The sequence below is a fragment of the Pinus tabuliformis genome, chromosome 7, assembly GCF_031772625.1.
Source record: "Pinus tabuliformis cultivar Carrire ecotype Pingquan chromosome 7, CPIR1, whole genome shotgun sequence".
Lineage (NCBI taxonomy): Eukaryota > Viridiplantae > Streptophyta > Pinopsida > Pinales > Pinaceae > Pinus > Pinus tabuliformis.
This window is the reverse complement of record NC_142293.1, coordinates 1,707,342,811-1,707,366,365: the sequence shown is the minus strand read 5'-3', so window position 1 is coordinate 1,707,366,365 and position 23,555 is coordinate 1,707,342,811. Positions and strand designations below refer to the sequence as shown.

The 23,555-nt window shown below is 40.1% G+C and overlaps 1 protein-coding gene across 9 annotated transcripts in view; it reads left to right on the top strand.

Annotated features, from left to right (window-relative positions):
- The window catches only part of LOC149255160 (uncharacterized protein ycf20-like), a 39,755-nt gene that overhangs the window by 2,702 nt on the left and 13,498 nt on the right, over nucleotides 1-23,555 (top strand). For 3 of the 9 annotated variants that reach the window (XM_089460346.1, XM_089460342.1, XM_089460343.1), the window contains exon 4: nucleotides 6,408-6,462. The exons of the other annotated variants lie outside the window; for them this stretch is intronic. In XM_089460346.1, coding sequence (XP_089316472.1) covers nucleotides 6,408-6,462 — 55 coding nt within the window. The remainder of the gene's footprint in view (nucleotides 1-6,407; nucleotides 6,463-23,555) is intronic. 9 annotated transcript variants of the gene reach the window in all.

Here is a 23,555-nt window from a genome sequence, read left to right as displayed (position 1 = left end):
CACGTATAGAGAGAGAAGCCCATAAATTTGTACCCAATCAAGATGAGAGAGAGAAAGATGAATGAGAGTGATGCCAAAATGAGGAGGAGGCACCTTGTATTTATATGCAACGTTGAAAGTTGGAGGAAGCTAATTTGATGGCTGGCCGACCTTGAATAAATTCATAACTTCATTTGTATATGTCAGAATGGGATGATGTTTAGATCAAACCTACACCTCTCGGAAAGAGGAATCCAAGAAAAATATTAGCTGCCTCATAAGAGCTGTCCAAAGTGATGTTTGGCCCTAGTTGCCAAATTTAACACTCCCTCTCAACTAGGGAGAACATCCCTTGCCAAACTGTCTGACAATCTGTACCAGCCCTGTCACTGCTCTGCTCTGTTGCAACATGAAGAAAGAAGAAATGATCGAGAATGTATCATACCTTTCTCCATTGACCTGAAGTCAGTCTCCAATAATAAAGAGTGTGTCATACCACTATTAACTGACCCGAAGCCAATTTCCATTACTCTCAGATCAATATCAACATCCTAGCATAGGGAGTACGGTAGTACACGATGCGTCCATCAGTAGTACTATTCCTATCCTCATTTCTTTACACATTGGCCAAATGAGAGGTACTTCCCATGAGTCCCAGACTGCATGGGTAGGATGTGTCGGCAGGAGAAGGTGAACCACTCATCTTGCTCATATGCCATAGGAGAAGGTGAACCACTCATCCTATGCATATGCCACCATGAGTTATCACAAGGGAAGGTGAACCACTTACCTTGTACATTGCGCACCATTAGGGGAAGGTGAACCATTCACCCTATGGTCGCTCATCGCTCCAAGAAGTACCCCAAGCCCCTCGGAGCTCCCAGAGCTCAACATCCATCTCAGACGTGACCCTCATAAGGGGGTCTCTCCACGACTCCAAGTCGTTCACGGAAGGTTAAGAATTTGACCTTTCCCAAGGGCTTGGTAAGAATATTGGCAACCTGATCATCAGTCCCAATGTGTTGGAGCTTTATTGCTCCTCGTTGTACCATATCCCAGATATAGTGGTACCTGATATCAATATGCTTGGAGTGGTCATGAAACACGGGATTCTCCGAAAGATGAATCCCACTCTGATTGCCGCAGAAGATCACGGTGGTATCCAACGCATGTCCAAACAACTCACTAAAGAGCTTCCTCAACCAAATAGCTTCACAGGAGGCCAAACTAGCAACAATATATTCAGCCTCAGTGATGCTCAAGGCAACCGACTTCTGCTTCCTGCTCATCCATGATATCGAAGCAGAACCTAGAGAGAAGCAACATCCAAATGTGCTTTTACGATCTACCACACTGCTAGCCCAGTTTGCATCAAAGTAACCATGGAGCCTCAGATTCCTAGTAGTGTATCTCAATCCATAATTGGTTGTGCCCTGAAGATATCTCAAGAGATTCTTAGCAGCAATCCAATGTATGTGATGAGGCTCGACCATACACTGGCTCAATGTATACTACAAAACATATGTACGGACGGGAGTTCACCAAGAACATCAAGGCCCCCATGAGTTGATGATACTCAGAAGGATTTCCCAAATCGGGCCCAGTAGCACTTCTGCATAACTTCTTGAAGTTAAGTTCCATCGGAGTAGTCACGAACTTGCAGTCCACCATCCCATATCTTTCAAGAATCTTCACAATATATTTTCCTTGGGAGAGGAAAATCTTGCTTGGCTTTTGCCAGACCTCCAACCCTAGGAAGTAATGCATCAGTCCCAGGTCCTTCATCTCGAATTCAGAAGCCAACTCCCTCTTACATTGATGACTAAGAGGGTCTACACCTGTCAGAAAGAGATCGTCCACATAGAGTACCAAGATGAGAGGTCTATTATTCTCAACCTTAAAATAAAAGTTAGGATCAACTTCACTTCTCGTAAATCCTAGCTTCATTAGATAGCTATTGATCCTCTCATACCAAGCTCGGGGTGCTTGCTTCGACCCATAGAGGGCTTTCTTCAACCTACATACATGTGACTGACGATCTTGAACTTAGAACTCCTCAGGTTGTTCTACATAGATTTCCGCCTTAAGTGAACCATACAAGAAGACAATCTTGACATCCATCTGATGAAGATTCCATCCTTGCGTGGCAACAAGGGCTATAATCGAATGATGGTGGTGTAGTGGGCAACCAGTGCAAATATCTCATCATAATCTACACCTTCTTTTTGAGAGAAGCCTCGGGCAACGAATTTGGGCTTCAACTTTTCAACACTTCTACTAGCTCCATTTTTGATCTTGAAGAGCCATTTTGAGGTGACAACGAATTTGTCCTTGGGTCTAGGGACCACATCCCAGACATCATTCTTCATAATTGACTCATACACTTTGTTCATTGCATCCTTCCAAACCTGGTGTTTGGCAGCTTTTTCGAATGTGCAAGGCTCAGATTGAACAATGGTGCTCATAGCAATTAAGTACCCTTGGTACCTATTCGTCTTCTTACTTTCACGAAATGTTCCCCTAGGTGCAACATGTCTCTTGGCATCTTCGAGAGTCTTCCTAAGCCATGAGGGTCTCCTTTTCGAGGAGGAGGGCTCATGAGGGGGTGGATCAATGGGATCCATTGGTCCTTTAGCATCAGGCATCTGCTCATCGTACGATTCTCCCTGCTTTCCGGAATCTGCTTCTTTGTCCTTCATTGGAAGAGGAAGGTTACTAATCTTCCCAAGGGCAGCATCCTCATCGAAAGTGACATCATGAATTATCACCACTTCTCTTTGAACAGGCACATAGATTCTATATGCTTAGAAGTTTCACTGTAGCCCACAAATGTTCCTTTCTTCCTGGAAGCATCCAATTTGCTTCTCTTTTCTTTCGGCACATGAAAATATACGGGGCTACCAAAAATTCTAAAGTGAGAAACATCAGGCTTCTTATCGGTGAAAACTTCTTCGGGGGTCTTGGAGTTCAACACTTGATGAGGGCATCTATTTTGAACATACACAGCGGTGTTTGCATTTTCGGCCCATAAGAACTTCAGAAGGCTTTGATCATGAAGCAGGGCACAAGTGTCTTCTACAATAGAAAGATTCTTCCTTTCAGCAACACCATTTTGCTCAAGAGTATATCCGGTAGTAGTCTCCCTCTTAATGCCAGCTTCTCTACAATAATCTTTGAACTTATTTGGTTCCATTATCAACCCTCAATATTTCGATTTTCTTCTCAGTTTGATTTTCGACCAAAGCTTTGAAAGAACGAAACCATGAGAATACTTCGTCCTTCTTCTTCAAGAAATATATCCAAGTCTTGCGAGAGAAATCATCTATAAAGATTGCATATTATAAGTATCCTCCCAATGAGTTCACGAGCGTTGCACCGGATAGATCAGAATGAACCATATGCAAAATGTCTATGGTCTTGCTATCACTTGAGGGGAATGGTCCCCTTGTATGTTTTCCCTCGGCACATCCCTGACATACACCTTCATGTTCTATTTTGAATTTAGGCATACCTATAACCATCTTCCTTGCATCAAGTAGAGCCTTATAGTGAAGATGAGCAAACCTCCGGTGCCATAGTTCGGATTGAAGAGATGTGTCGCAAGACATAGCTCCTAGTGGACTTCCTCCAAGAGTAAATGCTTGAAATTTCTTTTCCATACACGTACCTTTCCATCAATGAATGCCACCTTAAGTCCTTTGTCTTCCATCGCCGAGATAGACACAAGATTCTTCTTTAGATTAGGTACATATAGTACTTCTTGAAGATGAATGATGTTACCTTGATTCAATTGAAGGGTAACATTCCCAACTCCCTTCATGGGATAAGTGGCATTGTCTCCAAGGATAATTTCCAAATTTGTATCCTTCTCTATTAGATTTGAAAGAGCTTCCTTATACCTGGTGAAGTGCCTTGAGGCACCACTATCAATCAACCAATTTCCCAAAGTATCCAGAGAAGAGGCAGCAAAGAGGGTAGATATAAGATAAAATTCCTTTTTGCTTAGAATTTACAACAATAGACTCATCATACCTGGAGTTTTTTGTTCTTTTAGAAGCTCGATCTTTTCCCTTTGTTGTTGAACCTGCCATTCCTTTGATTGTTGATGTTGCCCCTGGAATGATTGTGATCATCATCATGAGATGTATCCCTTCTATTTGGACACTCCCTGGCATAGTGACCAAACTTGTTGCAAACGAAGCACCTTCCCTTCCTTCCATTTTTGAATCTCGGTCTTCCTCGACTTTGCTTCTTTGAAACTGCATTGTTCTTCTTCTTGGCATGACAAAGAATGTGGTAGGATTATTCCTATTCGAAGGCATCTCCACTTCCATCATCCTTGTTTCTTCTTGAGAACATCTAGTCAGCAATTCTTCAAAACCTAGAATTCTGCCGTTATTGAGAATAGTAGTGTTGAACACATGCCATTCGGGAGGAAGACCTCCAAGGGAAATGAGAGTCAGCTCCCTGTCAGCAATAACTTCACCAATCGAAAGAAGATCATTTTTGATCTTAGTAATCCTCATAAAGTAGGATTGAATATCCTCACCTTTTCCCTTCTTTATATCCTTCAGGCTATTCTTGAGGAAAATAATTTGATTTGCATTGCTAGATTTGAACATGCAAACCAACCTGTCATATATCTCCTTTGATGTGTTCAAATCGGAAATGTAAGCAACTAAATGCTTATGAATAGAATCCCTGATGATCTTCTTGGCTTTGACTTCAACTTTCTTGTATTTCATTTTCGCAGCAGCCGATGCATTAGAAGGAGGTTTTGAAATTTTTCCCTGCAGATAATCCATCACATCTTGTTCTTCTAATATCAAATCAAGAGACATCTTCCATGCATGATAATCATACTTATCTTGAAGCTTATAATCAGACTTGAAGTAGGATGTGGAAGCCATTGAATCTTGTCTTTGATCAATGATTTCTCCTCTTGGTGATTGCTCTTCTCACTCTTGCTTGGGCTTTGTCTTCACCTCAGCTCCGATTCCATGTTAATTTTAGGATAACAATGGTATGTTCTTATGCTTAGAGCACTTTTACTTCAATTTCTTTATTAGCCCAATATCAATATCTAGTTCAGTAATCACATCATCATGATAGTAAAATGCAGATAGAACATAAACAACAACAATAGAAGACAAATCAACACAAGAGGACACAAGATATGGCACCAACCAGGGGCAAACCCCAATGTGGGGAAACCCTTGATCAATTCTTCTTATAATTTTTCAAAAGTTCAGCAGAGAGAGTACAATTTACAATATTCATTTGCTTAATCTGATCAGTCAAAACAGTAGAAATAGAAACATAAATTGACCTCCAAAACAGCCTGGTCAACTTTGGTCAACTGGGCCTTCAACAACAAGATAATGCAGCCCATAACAGTCTAAAATTAACCAGTCAAACCTGGTCAACTAAAGTCAACACAGCAACCAGAACTAGGGCAATCAATGTTGGTCAACGCAGGGGTCAAACTGCCTCGGTTTTTGTGCCCAGAATTGCGGCTTGCCCAAACAGAAGTCTCCCTCGCAAAACTGAAGTCAACGCTGGTCAAAGTCAGCCGCCTGAAATTTTGGCCTCTTGAAATTTCGGTCAAATCTGTTCAACGCAGCACCTAGAAAATCAGACCTTCCTTTGCACGTGTGGAGAGAGAGAGAAGCCCAGAAACCTGTACCCAATCAAGATGAGAGGGAGAAAGATGAATGAGAGTGATGCCAAAATGAGGAGGAGGCACCTTGTATTTATATGCAACGTTGAAGGCTGGAGGAGGCTAATTTGATGGCTGGCCGACCTTGACAATTTGTCCATAATCAAAATAAATTCATAACTTTATTTGTACATGTTAGAATGGGATGATCTTTAGATCAATCATACACCCCTCGGAAAGAGGAATCCAAGAAAAATATCAGTTGCCTCATAAGAATTGTCCAAAGTGATGTTTGGCCTTGTTGCCAAATTTAACACTTGGGCAGCTATGTTGCAGGAAACGTGGGGGGGGGCCCGTTTCCGGCTGGAAACTGGGACGAAACGCGGAAACGCGTTTGGTACGGCCAGGAAACGCGTTTCCGGCCGTACTGCCACGTTTCCCGAAACGGAAACGCCCGCGTTTCCCAATTGAATTGTTTTTTTTTAATTTTTTTTTTCAAATTTGTTTTTCAATTTTCTAGATGGGTGTCTAAAGTTATAAAAGTGAATTTTGCCCTAGTGTTGATATGCAGTTTATGGTAATGTTAAATTCTTAAAGTAAAAGTGATATTCTCCTTTATTTTTCATTTTCATCCTTTTACTTAAATTTTTAACATTACCATGAAATGACTCAGGATGTTTGAGAGTGGTTTCGCCCTCATTGGATTTCATATGGAGAAAGTAGAATTTTAGATCTCACTCAAAATCCAACAGACTTATTTGTTTTTCAGGATTTCAGGATTGGGGGGATTGCAATGTTTCCATTGGATTTTATCATGTACTAAGGTATGGAATTTGTATTTAATCAAGAAAACCAAGCCCTCTATGCAGGGGAAACTCCCAATAATCAAGATCATGTAGGGTACTAGGGTATGAAACGTATATTTAATCAAGAGCACTAAGGTCGTTCGACTATGTAGGAGGAGACTCCCAATACAACAGTGGTCCTTCTAAAGAATGGGATGTGGATGCAGAAAATCCTGAGTTGGATCTCTCTCTTGCAGCCTTATAGTCTTTATTGTACTTGCAGCCTCATGTATTAATATAAATAAAGGCTGATTTTGAGATTTGGATATCTAATAAAGGTTGCTTTTGGATATTCCGATATTTTTATTTTCATTATGTGATCATTCATGAGTAAATGTGATGTAAGTTAAATCTTAATGTTTAAGTGTAATAAATTATAATGTATAATTTATGCTTTATGATTGCACACACACACACACACACATATATATATATATTTAAATATTTTCTATATATATATATATATATATCTATTCGCGTTTCCCCGTTTCCAAAATTTGGGGAGGTCGCGTTTCGTATCGCTTCCCGTTTCGGAAACTCGTACCCATTTCCCCGTTTCGTGCAACTTAGTTGGGCAGTCAAGAAATTAACAGACATTGTTCTATCTGCTTCCATCAATCCTTCTAGCTTTAGATTGATTAAGAACTCTATAATCAACTCCCTGTTGTAGGCATTCCAAGAAGAAAAACAACATTGAAACTGGTTGTCGGCTGTAACATTCTAATGACACTAAAGAAAGAACCCCTTTGGATTTGAACAACCTCTAGGCACATTCCAATACCCAAGTCAAAAGATGGTCTTTTAGTTACTGTAATAGTGATATATTTACTAATGTAATGTTTTAGAAAGGTAATGAGTTTTAGATGGAACTGAAAATATTTAAAGCATCTTTATTTTGGATTTTCTGGTCAAGTTCAAGTCCCGTGCTAGGTGATATCTATCAAAAACAGCTGGCAGCCCTGTAAAGCTCAAACAATTCCATCCAAACTGTACAATTCCATGAGAATTCTGATCTGCTAGTATGAACAATCTGAAAATACGTTTTCTTTTTCACAGTCACAAAATTTCTCTACCAAATAGCAGTGGAATAGAACATAAATAATTTGCACAAATTCACACAAGAAACAACACAATTTTCTAAGGAACCCGACTGGGAAAACCCTTGTTTGCTTTAGAATTTTACCGAGAAAAACGAGCAATATATCTCTTACAAATAACCCTGTTTCAATAGATAATACAATCTGATCTCTTAGCTTTAATTTAGGCTTGAAACAACCTGCAAGATGCTGATCTTCTTCCTCCTGCTATGCATACTAGATGCTCCTATTTTCTAGCGCAAATCCTTAGGAAATAGGCCCCTATTTCATAGCGCTGGTTGAGGTCCTATTAAATAGGTATTTCCTCTATTTCTATGCGCACTTCCAAGAAGTAATGCTCTCCACAATAATTTGCACAAGAAACTGTTGCCTCCTTCCTCCACAAGCTCTCTTGCACACAAACTCGTGCTCAAGAATGATGATACAAAGTGCGCCTTCGATCTCCTTTTAAGCAATTTGATTTGGCTATTGTTAGTGAGTTTTCTAAATTAGGAGTTGAACAAGCTTTTCTAGTTAACAAAATTCAACACAAGTTGTTAACTCGTGAGGAGGCTAACTCCACTTGAGCTTTCAATTCCCAATTTAATTCACACTAGAGAACAAATAATTCGGTCCTCCACAAACTCGCACTAGTCAAACTGTTTTTTGAACTCGTCCACATCACAGGAACTCGTGCATGATTAAGAAGATTACTAAATCAATTACTTGAATTAAAGCACAAATCAAGGAATCCATTCCTTCACTATTTTTCAACACTCCTGTTAGCGAGGAAGGGATTTTGTACAACTCCCAACTTATCTTTATCATGAACAAAGCTGCCTCTTGCCAATGCCTTTGTTAAGAAGTATGTTGTCTGCTCCCTTCTTGGAATGTATGGTAGCTTGACTATCCCCTTCTACACACAATCTCTAAGATGGTGATATTGGATCTCGATATGCTTTGAGCAATCATGAAACACTAGATTCTCAAAGAGCTTAATGCAATTCTGATTATCACAATGTATCATGGTAGGTTCCATCCTCTGTCTGAAAAGTCCCACAAGTAACTTCCTCATCCAAATAGCCTTGCAAGTTGCTTGACTAGCAAACATGTAGCCGGCCTCTACTGAACTGAGTGTTGAAAAATGTGTAACTAGGTTCAATTTTCATAAGTATGAAATGTATTCTTGTAAATACAAAATAAAAAGAAAATTATTATTATTATTGAAGCATGGGTTTCATGCTCAAGTTCTTTTATTTTATAGGTCAAGCACCCACTGAGTACTAGGGTTTGTCTTAGGTATAAGAGTCATTGTCATATATTGAAGACCCTATGGGCACATTGTAAATTGTAAAGAAAAAATTATTTTGTTTTTAAAGTGTCAAAATACCTCCAAGATCAAGTCGACCTAAAGAGCTGTAAAGTCGGCCTACATGAAGAGCCACACTCACCCTTGAAGAAGCCTATATATAGAGAGGAACTCGTCGTCCATTCACCACTCACTCATCTCTTATGCAAAGAAGCAGAAGAAGAAGAAGAAAGTCGAGAAGGAAGTGCGAAGAAGAGGAAGTCGAAGTGTTTTGGGTCTTATCTATCTCTCTTGGGAAGATCAAAGTTAGGGTTTTTGCGTTGGGATCTTTTGTGGTTCGATCTTGGAAGAAGAAGAGAAGGGAAGGCAAGCAAAGGTCTCTTAGGGCATCTTATTAGCCCTAAGACTCAAGACAAGGCAAGCGAAGTCAAGAGGAAGGCTATTAGAGGGAGATTGAAGTCTCTAAGAGAAGCAACAACAGTTGCAACAGTTGCTGGGGGGGCAGAATTTCAGATCTACTAGGAGGTCAAAGATATTGAAGCAGGAGGCTGTGGTAAACTTGATCTTGGAGGGTATTTGTTTGAGTCTTTAGGTCATGGTATTCGTCAATTGAAAGATCTATAAGAAGAGAAGAGATTTACGGGTTTTCCCCTCAAGAGGAGGGGTTTTGGCCTTAGCTTGCAGCCTATATACTGTGTCATTGTTCTTATTGTTTTGGTCGTTGTTTGATGTATTGCACATTGGAATAATAATGAACATAGCTAATAAGTAAAAAGTAACACAAACAATTATCAGGTAAAGAGAATTAACATATTCATTGCCCTACTGAATTCTCAACACTGAGTGCAATTGATCTTTGCTTTCTGCTATACCAAGAAACTGCAGCTGACGCAATGTTGAAGGTGCCACTTGAAGTGCTCTTTCTGTCTGTGGAGCTCCCTGCCTAATTTGCGTCTGTGAAGCCCTTAAGCCTCACTCCATGGACCTGTCTGTACCATAATCTGTAGTTTGTTGTGCCTCTGAGATATCTCAACACATGCTTTGCAACAACCCAATGCACTTTGGTCGGTTCCACCGTGAACTGACTCAGCTAGTTGACTACAAAACAAATATCAGGTCATGTGTTGACCAAGTACATCAACGACCTAATGAGATCTTCTTGTATGTGACTAGAGGTGTGGCCATGGGCCAGCAATCTTGCATATGAAATCTCTGGAGAATCTTTGTTGTGTACTTGGCGTGTCCCATGAAGATCTCACCATCACCTTGCCAAACTTCCAAGCCAAGGTAATAGTGCATAAGCCCCATATTCTTCATCTCAAACGCCCTTCTAAGGTCCTCCTTGCAATCCTGGATCAAGCTCTCATCTCCAGTCAATATAAGACTGTCGACATAGAGTACTAGAATGAGCATAAGCCCTCCAACCATGATGTAGTACATGTTAGCATCCACCTCACTCTTAGTGAAGCTTAATCCTTGAAGGTAGCTGTCAATCCGAGTGTACCATGCTCCCGGACTCTGCTTGAGTCCATAAAGAGCTCTCTTTAGCCTACACACATCTGTGTCTCTACTGAACTGCTTGAACCCCTATGGCTGCTCTATATAGATCTCCTCCTCAACAACTCCATTGAGGAAGGTTGTCTTCACGTCCATCTGGTGGATCGTCCATCCTATTTGTGCTGCAAGTGCCAGAATAGTCTTGATAGATGAATACGGTGCTAGTGGGGCAAAGGTTTGCTTATAATCTATGTCCTCAATCTGTGAGAAGCCCTTGGCCACAAACCTGGCCTTGAACTTCTCCACACTCTCATTTGCACTTGTGCTTCAACACCCATCTTGATCCAACTACTAATTTCCCCTCAGGTCGTGGAACAATCTCCCAGACATCATTCCTCATGATAGAGGAATATTCCTCCACCATGGCATCTTGCCAAACCTACTAAGAATTTGTCTTCTCATAAGAAGAAGGCTTAGTGTCCACTAACTCTGTCATAAGTGCCATATAACCTGCGTATCTCTGTGGCTATCTACTCTGCCTAAACATGGTGCTAGGAGTCTCGACCTGCTCCTGAGCCTCCTGAATCAACTTCTCAGCCCACTTGGCCTTCTTCCTCCCTCTAGTGGGTGGCTCTGGCTGATCTGTCTGCTCTCGACCTGGTTTCTCCTCCTCATCTAGCTGCAAATCCTGCTACGTTACCCTCTTGCCACTAGACTGTGGCTGTAGCTGAGTCTAAGGTGTTGGCTGTGACTTTTGTTTGGGAGTGAGTAGCTCCTCCTCAGGAACTACAATCTATTCACACTCTAAGGAAACTCTCAGAGCCTTATCTTCCTAGAATCTCACATCTCACCAGAGAACTGTTGTCCTGAATCTTGGAAGATACACCCTGTATGCCTTAGATGTCTCACTATACCCCACAAAGATACCCTTCTTTGTTGTGGCATCCAACTTCTTCCTTGTTATCTTTGGACACATGACAGTAGACCTTTGTGCCAAAGATCCAAAAGTGTGAAACATCAAGCTTCTTGCCTGTGAAGACCTCCTCTGGTGTAGCTCGTCCAAGCACCTTGTGTGGACTCTTGTTCTGCATAAATACTGTAGTATTGCATGCTTCTACCCACAAGAACTTAGGCAGATCCTGATCATGCAACATGGCTCTAGCTACTCCAACAATACTCTTGTTCTTCCTCTCACCACCCGATTCTGCTAAGGGTTATGAGGTGCTATCAACTCTCTTCTAATACCTTTCTTTGCATAAAACTCCTTGAAGGCATTGGAGATATATTCTCCACCATTGTCATTTCTCACTGCCTTGATTTTCTTCCCAGTCTGCTTTTCTACCAAGGCCTTAAACTCCATGAACCTATCTAGGACCTCATCTTTCCTTTTCATTAAATAAATCTAAGTTTTCCGAGAAAAACCATCAATGAAAGTAACATAATACTTGTGTCTCATCGGTGATGGAGAAGAGAAGGGCCCACACACAGAATGCACCAACTCCAAAATACCTTTGGCTCTGCTATCTTTACCATGGAAGGAAGACTTAGCATACTTTCCAAGTGTGCATCCCTTGCACACTCCGCTCTTGTTAAGGCCTCTTGCTGGTAATTTTGTGGCAATTTACTGAAGAATCTTCAACGCCCCATGATGTAAGTGTTCTATGCACCTGTGCCAAAGTTCACCTACATTCTGCTCAAGGCTGCATCAGTCTCTACATGCAACTTGTAGAGGTTTTTCACCCTCACACCTATCTCTTTCTTACATCCAAAAGCCAAGTGTTGGAGGTAAGCCTTACCTTTGTTGCAGATGACATCATATCCTTTATCCTCATGAATAGCTACTGAAATCAATGTCTTCTTCAGCCATGAAACATAGAAAACATCTTTAAGATGAAGAGTATTACTTGACTCCCTCTCATAGCTAATAGTACCAACTCCCTTGGTAGTGTACTTGCCATTATCTCCAAGCTCAATGTTCACCTGCATATCCTTCTCATCCAGTTGGCTGAAATACTCTCGATTTCCAGTTATATGGAAAGAGGCTCCTGAATCAATATACAATGTACTACTCCCTACTGAACTTTCTATGCAAGCTATCAATGAGAAGCCTGTCTCAAACTAAGAGTCAAGCTCATCTACCTCAATTGATGCAACTACATGCTCCTTATTCGATCCCTTCTTCTTCCAGTTAGGACAGTTAGAAGCATAGTGTCCAAAGGTATGGCAATGGAAGCATTTGTTCTTACTCAGATCCATCTTCTTCTTATCACCCTTTTGACTGTTCTCGCTCTGCACTTTGACTCTCTAGCCTTTGACTTTCCCCGCAAGAGCAAGATTTTCCTCCTCCTTCTATCCCTTGCGACTGTTATTAGAAGTCTCAACTAGTTTGAGCCTTAGCTCCTTTTGGATGAAGTCACTCCATAGGTGTTCCCAATTAGTTTGAGCCTTAGCTCCTTTTGGATGAAGTCACTCCATAGGTGTTCCCAATCCGACAACTTATCTCGTCCAATAATGCTTTGAACAAAAGTATGCCAATCTTTGGTAAACCCATTTAGAGCCACCTGCACTAGCTCTTTGTCCATGGGCTTCTCTCCAACAACTTCTAGCTCATCACAAACTTCTTGAATTTTGGTGAGATAGGTAGTTACACTCTCACCCTTTTGCATCTTGATTGTCCTCAACTTCTCTTTGAGGACCATCTTCCGGTTCTCAGAAGAGTTTTGGTAGAGCTTGACTAAGGCATCCCACATGTCCTTAGTTGTATCTTTAATTGTAACATGAGGGGCTACATGATCCTGAAGTCCATCCAGGATCATCTTCTTGGCCTTGGCCATCTACCTTTGGAAGAGACTCAACTCGTTTGGATCTGAAGGTTCTGCAACACCTTGCTCAATAAATTCTTTCAGCCCAAACTCGTCCAACAAGAACAATATGTGGACTTTCCAAACACCAAAATTGGAGGAGCCATCCAGTCTATCCTGCTCTCTCAATCCTAATCCTGTGTGAGTTGTCATTTTGCAAACTTGAAGACTATGCACTGATCGATTCTTGTTCAAAGCTTGATACCATGTAGATTTTCCACGAAAATTCTAATATGCTAGTATGAACAATCTAAAAACAAGTTTTCTTTTTTCACATAGACACAAAATTTCCCTACCAAATAGCAGCAAAATAGATCAGAAATAATTTGCACAAATTCACACAAGAAACAACACATTTTTGTAGGGAACCCAACTGGGAAAACCCTCGTTTGATTTAGTTACTGAGGAAAAACTGAGCAATAGATCTCTTACAAATAACCCTGCTTCAATAGAGAATACAATCTGATCTCTCAGCCTTAATCTAGGCTTGAAACAACCTGCAAGATGTTGATCTTCTACCTCCTGCGATGCGCTATAGATGCTCCTATTTCCTAGTGCAAATCCATAGGAAATAGGCCCCTATTTCCTAGCACTAGCTGAGCTCCTATTAAATAGGGATTTCCCTTATTTCTATGTGCACTTTCGAGAAGAAACACTCTCCAGAATAAATCGCGCAAGAAACTCTTAGCTCATTCCTCCACAAGCTCTCTTGCTCACAAACTTGTGCTTGAGAATGATGATACAAAGTGTGCCTTTGATCTCCTTATTCTTGAGAAATCAATGCTAGTAGATATTAGGGTTTGATTCCTCTTTCTTGATAATTACTTGTGAATTATGTTGGCCTATTTTTCTTCTTTATTAGTTTATCTTTCATCAAGCAATTACCAAATTATGTATGTGTGAAGATCACAAGAACAAGAGACATAAGATGTAGGCACACAACCAGGGCAAAACCCCTATAAGGGGAAAACCCAGTTAAGAACTCTTCCTTCAGTAATTCAATTCAAGATGAGACACTTCTAGATTCCTTAGATCTAGACAAAGACCTCCTCCAACCACCAATTCAGCCCTTCCTCCTTGTAGATGTCCTTTTCTTAGCCTTCCAAGTGTCAACGCTTCAAGGTGTAGCTTCAAATCAGAATTTTGGCCCCAATATCAGATTTTCGGCCCCCAACTTCAGAATTTCGACCCTGCAACAGAGACAAAATTTCAACCCTAGATTCAAGTCAATATCTTCGCACGTGTGAGAGAAAGATAGCCCAAAAGCTCGATTTTCCTCTTCTCAGCGTCTATCCTTCTTCTCCTTCAACTTTGCACTCTTTACCAGCTACTGCTTTCTTAGAGATCGAACTTGTTAATGATGTTCTCCAAATGAAGTCGAACTACTCCATATATAGGCTTCTTGTGAGGTTGAATTGCCTTAATCCAGGTCGACTTGTTGAGGGCAGGGTCGACTTGGTGTGGAGGTGACAAGTTACCTTTTTGACTTAAAAATAATTCTTATTACATGATACAAAAGCCCAAGAAGGGTCTAATAATAATGACAATGACTCTAATGACTCAAGACAAAACCTAGAAGTCCTCAATGGGGAATTTGACCTAGAAAAATTTGACTCAAGCATGAAACCCATGCTTTAATAAGTCATTTTTCTTTTGATAAGTACAATTATGAATACCGAAGCTAGTTACATTCTTCAACACTCCCTCTTAACTAGGGAGGTATTCATAATTACATTTTACACATAGATACAAGTACATGGAAGGTTTCAAAATGACATGAACTACGAAGAGTTCTAGCACACTCAATGCTACGGACTAGATTCCTGACCAGGGTAATCTATCTGGGTGGGACTAAGATGGACTAAAGCTTTCAGCCAGTCTAGGTACCATCAGGCTTACTAACTAACCATCAACCCAGGGATCTAGGTGCATATCCAAGGTCAGAGCTCCAAGACCAATGCCACCCTCCCTCTTCGAGATCTAGACATCAAAACACAGGTCGACCAGATGTCCTCCCAAGCATCCGCCATTAGATGCTTCATCTCTCCCTATCAACTAAATCTGTAATATCGACCAACCCAAGCATGCTTCTAAAATATTCAAACTTCTTATTCGGAAGAGACTTCGTAAATACATCAACTACCTGTTCATTTGTTGTAATATATTTATAGCTTTACGACCCCATATTGTACCAGGCTCCTAATGTAGTGGTACTTGTTGTTGATATGCTTTGTCCTTGCATGGAATACGGGATCTTCAGACATCTTGATGTTGCTTTGATTATCACAATTTATCACAGTAGGATCCAGAGGCTTCCCAAACAAATCTGACAAAAGTTTCCTTAACCACATAGCTTCCTTTCCTACTTCACATGCAGCAATGTATTCTGCTTCAACACTACTTAATGCAACAGGATCTTGTTTTCTACTCATCCACGAAATCATAAAAGATCCCAAGCTAAAACATCCACCTGTAGTGCTTCTTCCATCAGTCTCACTGCCACCCCAATCGGAATCGGTAAAACTTGTTAACTTGACTTCCTTTCCATCATACTTTAGGCAGTGATGTATAGTGCCACGTAGATATCTCAAAATATGCTTGACAACTATCCAATGGTCATGATGAGGCTTCAACTGAAATTGATTAAGAACATTCTCGACAAAGCATATATCAAGTCTTGTATTTACTAGGTACATTAGAGAACCCACCAACTTATGATAGCTAGTAGGATCGATGAGACTAGAGTTGAAGCTTCTCAACTTCTTGAGATTAGTGATCATGGGAGTAGTCATAGGTTTGGAATCCATCATACTGAATCTCTACAATATCTTGATTATGTATTTCCCTTGACCCAAATATCTCCAGGTTTCTGTCAGACTTCCAAACCCAAGTAATAATGCATGAGTCCCAGATCTTTCATTTCAAATTCGGCTACCAGTATCTTCTTACATTCTTGTATTTTGTGCTTCACACTTGTAATGAACAAATCATCCACATATAGTAGAATAATGATTGGTTCATTGTTCACCACCTTGTTGTAGAGGTTTGGATCTGCAAAACTTTTGATGAACCCAATTCTTATGATTGGTTCATTTTTCACCACCTTGATGTATAGGTTTGGATCTGCAAAACTTTGACGAACCCAATTCTTAAGAGATATGCATCCATTCTTGCATACCATGCCCTAAGAGCTTGCTTCAAGCCATATAGGGCTTTCTTGAGTCTGCAAACATGTGTGTCCTTACTATTTATCTCAAAGCCTTCTGATTGTTCAATGTATACTTCTTCATCGATGGTTGCATTCAGAAATGTTGTTTTTATTTCCTTTTGATGAATATTCCATCCCATTGTAGCAGCCAACGAAACCAAAGATAGTAGTATATCTTGCAGTAGGTGCAAAGGTTTCTTCATAGTCTATACCTTCCTTTTGAGAAAAACCCCTTGCAACAAATCTAGCTTTGTATTTGTCAATACTTCCATCAATAGAATGTTTGATTTTGTAAATCCATTTTGAAGTGACAACCGATTTGTCACTAGGTCTAGGAATGATTTCCCAAACGCCATTCTTCATAATGGATTGATATTCTTCTTGCATCACCTTCTTCCATTCTTCTTGATGAGCAACTTATTCAAATGTAGTTGGTTCAACTTCTATTAATTTTGTCATGTATGCTACATATCCTGAATATCTCTTTGGTCTTTTTCTTTCTCTAAAAGTTCCTTTAGTAGCTCCATGTCCTTCGACATCTTCAAGAGTAGCTTTTAACCAATTTGGCCTCTTCCTTGTTTCGGGTATGATCACGGGTCGAATAGGCTCACTTGGTCCTTCTACTTCTTGGTTTCTAGTTGTCTTGTCATGATGTTTTTCTTCTTCGAATAGTGGTGTATCTTCGTCATCGAAATCTATTGGAATATCCTTGGATCTTTTGTAGGCATGATTCTCATCGAATATAACATCCCTGCTTACTTCAATTTATCTTCCTTCTTTGATGTAGATTTTATATGCTTTTAAAGAGAGACTATAGCCAACAAAGATTCCTTTAATGCTTGTAGAATCTAATTTCTTTCGCTTGTTTTTTGGAACATGGATGTATGTGGGACACCCAAAGGTGCAGAGATGGTCCGCACATGGTTTCTTTTTTGTGAAGGCTTCTTCAGGTGGCATATTCTCTAGGATTCTATGAGGACTTCTATTTTGTGTATATGTACTGATGTCATTGCTACTTCACCCCATAGAAGCTTTGGTAGATCTTGATCAAATATCATAGTTCTTATACATTCTTCAATTGTTCTATTTTTCCTTTCTACAACTCCATTATGCTCAGGATTGTAGGGAACAATGAGCTCCCTCATAATACCTATGTCTTTACAATATGCAACTGTTTCTTTTGAAGTGTATTCCCCACCATTATCGGATCTCAGAGTTTTTATCTTTCTTTCGGTTAGGGTTTCCACTTCAGATCTCAACTCTTTGAAATTTTCAAATACTTCGTCTTTTGTCTTGAGAAGGTAGAGCCATGTCTTTCTAGAGTGATCATCAATGAAGGTCACGCAATAAAGATGACCTCCAAGAGATTTGTTAGACATAGAGCCACACACATCGGAATGAATGAGGTCTAATATTTCCTTAGACCTTGTATCACTGCTTCTGAAAGGTTTCCTTCTATTCCTCCCCAAAGCACATCCCTTACATACTCCTTCACGATCTTCCTTGATATTGGGGATGCTATTTACCATTTGATTAAGAGAGGGAATGACTTTTTAATGTATATGCCCATATCTCCTATGCCATAGTTCGATAGGATTAATCTCCATGTGAACTAGGGCTTGAGGAGATCGAGTTATTACTCTATATAACCTTCCTTCATGTACTCCAATAACTTTTGCCTTATCAATGCTTGAATCCTTTCCCCAAACCAAAACTTTTCCATCTACAAGAGATTGAAAGTAAATTCTTTTTCAAACCTGGAACATAGAGTATGTTGTTGAGATGTAGCTTTGCTCCATTCTCCAGTTTTAATGATGTAGATCCCAGGCCCTTGACTGCATAACTGTTGTTGTCTCCTAGCTCCACTACATGAGATGATGATTTCTTTGATAGAGTATGAAGCTGTCCACTTTCTCCCGTCATGTGACTTGATGCTCCACTATCAATTATCCATGCATTGTCATCATCGAGAGTACCTGTGAGAGTAGCCAAGAACCCTTTGCTTTTAACTTTATTAGATAAGTTGTAGATGATCCTTCCAATCCAACTTTCTGCAATTTTTATAATATTGAATCCCATCTTCAAGTAACTTGCCAGAGAGGGAATAATTTTTCCTTTCAAGCCAACAAAGTGATCTCCAACCTTCTTCGACCTTAGTTCTGATACCATGTTGAGAAATCAATGCTAGTATATATTAAGGTTTGATTCCTCTTTCTTGATAATTACTTGTGAATTATGTTGGCCTCTTTTTCTTCTTTATTAGTTTATCTTTCATCAAGCAATTACCAAATTTATGTATGTGTGAAGATCACAAGAACAAGAGACACAAGATGTAGCGCACAGCCGGGGCAAAACCCATATATAAGGGGAAAACCCAGTCAAGAACTCTTCCTTCAGTAATTCAATTCAAGATGAGACACTTCCAGACTCCTTAGACTTGGACCTCCAACCACTATTTCAGCTCTTCCTCCTTGTAGATGTCCTTTTCTCAGCCTTCCAAATGTCAACGCTTCAAGGTGCGACTTCAGAGCAGAATTTCAGCCCCAACATCATATTTTTGGCCCTCAACTTCAGAACTTCGACCCTGCAACAGAGACAAAATTTCGGCCCTAGAGACAAAACTAAACTCAGGGATTTAACACAATTTTCAGACCATATTTAACACAAAAAGTGAACACAACCCTCTTCCACACAAAGGAAAAAATCTCAGTTTTCAGCCTTTCAATTTAGTGACCAAGCCCATAGACATTCACAAATGATAATGCAGGTTTACACAACACAAGGGAGTCCTTCTCTGATATCTGCAGGCCTTTTGCGCTCCCTTCTTCAGTGTTGTTTGTGCCACACATAACTAGGACAACTCCTAATCCTCAGAGCCCCATCCAACCCAAGGAAAAAGCACTACAACACATTCAATTCCTGTTACACAAGTTAACAATTCTCATGCCAATTCAAATTTCTAAGAGAGAGAGAGAGAGAGAGAGAGAGAGAGAGAGAGAGGAGTTTAAGAACTAAGAAGAACCCTTTGATTGCTCCTTCTCCTTATTTTTATAATCACACATTGACCCTTCACATTCTCAACCTTTCAGCTTCTTGGGAAGACTAACCATCACATCAATGGGAAATACTTTCAAGTTATATTTTTCCTCTTAAGTCAAGTTTTCTCTCTCCCCAAGACATCATAATTTGTTAGCTGTCGTCTTTCTTCAGCTATAGCATTTTTTATTAATAAAAATAAACATTACATCATATAATAGAGTTTGACATCATAGCGTCAATGTGGACACCCTAACATTAGATGTTAATTTGATTACAAAATTTGGGGTAATGAAAGGAGTGTTACACACCCATCAGGTCAATAGTCATAGGGAATGCATCAAAGTCACACGACTTGGACTCAGGAATAGCCCAACAATTTGAAGAGTAAGATTTTGACTTGGACATAAGAAATACTTTTGGAAATTCTCAGCATAAATAACATAAAATTTCACAAAGAAATTCGGGTGAGTTTTACAAGTTGAGCTTGGCTGAGTCTCGCAAGACAGTTGATCCCTGGTCAAATATGCTGAGTGATCAATTTGTCTATGTCTTCCAGTGATCAGTTTGAATTGGCTCACTTTTTGGCTGAGTTGACTGAACATTGTTTGTGCTCTAAAACTTGGTGATTCTTGTAATGATGGAATGCATAAATAAAGGTGTCAAGGTGGGGCTGTTATTGCTAAAGAAAAAATGGACTTTAACATGATGGACATTAGCTGATCCTTAATGTATGACAAATTACTTCTTGTTGGGGTTTAACATTTTAATTTGTGATGATGTATACATGTAAAATAATATTGATACTCAAATTGATATGTAAATGATATAGGCAAACTCATCCTGACTGAAGTATAACTCATGAGCTCGCACTCATATTGGGAGAAGGAAAATTCGAGGTCTTCACTAGCTAAGGCACAAGCCAAAAGACCTTTACTCCCTACATTTTCAACACTTACTCGTAGCAAGGAAGGGACTTCTGGAAGAATCTCGTCCACCTGGATCTATTTTCAACACCACCATGTTATTCGATGTTGTAGTTGCTCCCTTTGAACTATAAGACTTCCTTGCTTCTTGTTGCGGAATTTGATCTGAAGACCTGTTCCTTCCGACCATGCTCCTATGATGCACGTTGTACACCCCATTTGAGCCTACCACTGATTTGTCCTTTGGCTCTGAGTCTATCAACTCAGTCATCAATGCCATATAACCTATGTACCTCTATGGTTGCTTGCTCTACCAGAGCATAGAGCTAGGAGTCTCAACTTGTTCTTGGGCCTCTTGATCGACAGAGTTGGCTCTCCTCTTCCCTGTGCTGAGAGTCGTTGACTGAGTGGCTACCTCCATTCGTCCTAGTCTCTTCTCCTCATCACCCTGCTTGTGGCCCACTTGCCAACTATTCGAGACTCAAACTGTGATACCGAGTGAGACTCCTTCTTGGGAGCTCTAACCCGCTCTCACTCTTAGGACTCCCTCAGAGCTTTGTTGTCCTCAACCCTCATGTCTCTACTTTGCGCACTCGCTGCCTTGCTGCTCAAGGCTGCCCCTGTCTCAACTTGTAGCATGTATAGATTCTTCATCCTCACACCTATCTGCTTCTTACATCCCAACGCTAAGTGCATGAGGTAAGCCTTACCTCTATTGAAGATGATATCATAACCCTTATCCTCTTCTGTAGCCATTGAAAAGAGATTCTTCTTCAGGCCTGGAAGATAGAGGACATCTTTGAGATGGAGAGAGATACCTAACTCCCTCTCAAAACTGACAGTACCAACTCCCTAGTTGAGTACTTGCCATCATCTCCTAGCTTAATCTGAAACTGCATGTTGTCCTTCAGGTGGCTGAAATACTCCTTGTTCTTGGTCATGTCGAAGGATGCTCCTGAATCAATATACTATACATTGTTGTTTGTTGAGCTTGCGATGCAAGCTATCAATGAAAAATCTTTCTTGAACTGAGCATAAAACGTAGCTACCTCAACTGATGCAGCTACATGATCCTTAGTGGACTCCTTTTTCTGATTTCTTCTTCTTCTCGCCCTTTTGACTAGACTCATCCACTCCTTAGCCCCTCTTGCCCTTGGGTTTGCTGCCTTTGCCTGTCAGGGCAAAGTTCTCCTTATCTTCTTTCGGAGTTGATCTCCCAGCTTTCGTCCCTCTCCAAATCTCTTCTTGAATGCAGTCACTCCATAGTCTTTCCCAACTGGGAATATTCTCTCTACTACTTACTGCATCCTGGAAATTCTCCTAAGACTTATGAAGTCCCAAAAGTGCAAGACTCACAAAGTAACTGTTTGCTATAGTTGCGCCCACACCACTTAACTCATCCCAAACTTGAGTGAATTTTGAAAGATACGTGATGATGGGATCTCCTTTGCTCATTTGGATACTTCTTAGCTTCTCCTTGAGAGCAAGCTTCCTGGCATCATTGGAACCCCGATACAGATCTAAGATGGCTTTAAACATCTCATATGTTGACTTATTCTCAGGGAGGTGAGGGATAATATGGTCTTTGACCCCCTCAAGAATGATCCTCCTTGCCTTGGTGTCATTCTTGTTATGTTGGATCAATTGTTGGGCATCTTGAGGTGGAGCTATTGCCTGCTTCATATACTCGAGCATTCCATTATCTTGCAACACCACTGAGATCTGCTCCTTCCATTAGCAGACCTTAGGCCTTGGAATGCCACACTGCTATCTAAAGATACTGCTCTTCAAAGTCTAGCACAACTGTCCTGCTTAATTTGTGCTCTTCACTGACTTATCAATTTGGTGCTAGTCTTTATGTTGATCTTTGCTCTGATACCATGTTAATTTTCCATGAAACTCTGCAATTACTTAGTAAATTACTAAAATCTAGGCAACTATAAATTGAAACCAAATTTACTTTCACCAATATATAGAGTTTCTTAGCAAATTAGAGGTAGCAGAATAAAAATACCAGAGATAAAATCATATCACACAAATTGACACACTTGTTTTCTCAGGAAACCCAACAAGGAAAACCTGCTTCCTTGATGTGGTATTTTATTGATTGTTCTTGAGCAATTGGATCTATTACAAACCAATGTATCTCTCTCTAAGAAAGTGATTTGCTTCTTCTCACAAATCTCAATTGATACAAGTGATCTCGACTTGCCTTGATTACTGCTTGATCTTGGGCCTCTAGCACACAATTGTTCCCTTGTTGCCTCGTTGACTTGCCCTGCTTCTTGCTTGACCCTACTCCTTTGTGCACTTGGAAACCCTATTTCCTTCCACAAATCTCGTATTTCCTAAAGTAATTTTGGCTCCTATTTCTTAGCGCAAATCCTCAGCTCCTCAAAACTGCGCACAATCAGTATCCTAAATTCTAACGCACTTGTGATCTCCTATGACACAAGCTTTGGGCTCTCCACAATAAAAAATGTTCTCACAAACTCGTGAATTGTGTTGTCTCACAAACCTTGTGCTCAAAACCTATTAATTCTTGTGCCTTCGTCCTCCTCTTTATAGACCCAATTCGAACATGCAAGGAGGCCCAACTCTATTTTAGAAGTCGATTTTTGACTGAGAGCTAACTGAGAGTTCTTCTCATCTTTTCTCCAATTAACACTGGAATTCTTAACTCATTCTCTCGCCAATCAACACTGAAGACTAACTTGTTCTAACTGAACTTGTAACTGCCACCTCGTTCTGTAGTCAAACTGATGAAGACTCTACTTAACTAAAGCTTCAACTCTACGCATGCCATCTTGATGAGTATTCCAGTAAACTGGAAATAAACTCATCTTAACTAAAGTCTATCTCATGAGCTCACACTCATATTGGGAGAAGGACAATTCAAGGTCTTCATTAGCTAAGGCACAAGCCAAAAGACCTTTATTCACTGCATTTTCAACAATTTGATATTGCATATGACAAAAAATTGTCATTGAAATTCTCTACTGTAATTGCCATCGAGAAGTTCTTCATTTTTATATTTTTTGTACTTACTGTTTCCTTGTTGTAATTGGATCCTAGCTTTTAAAAAATCTGGTGGATCCGTATCCATATCCTAGTAACTTAGCATGGATGTTGAAACTAATTCATGGAAACTTACATTAA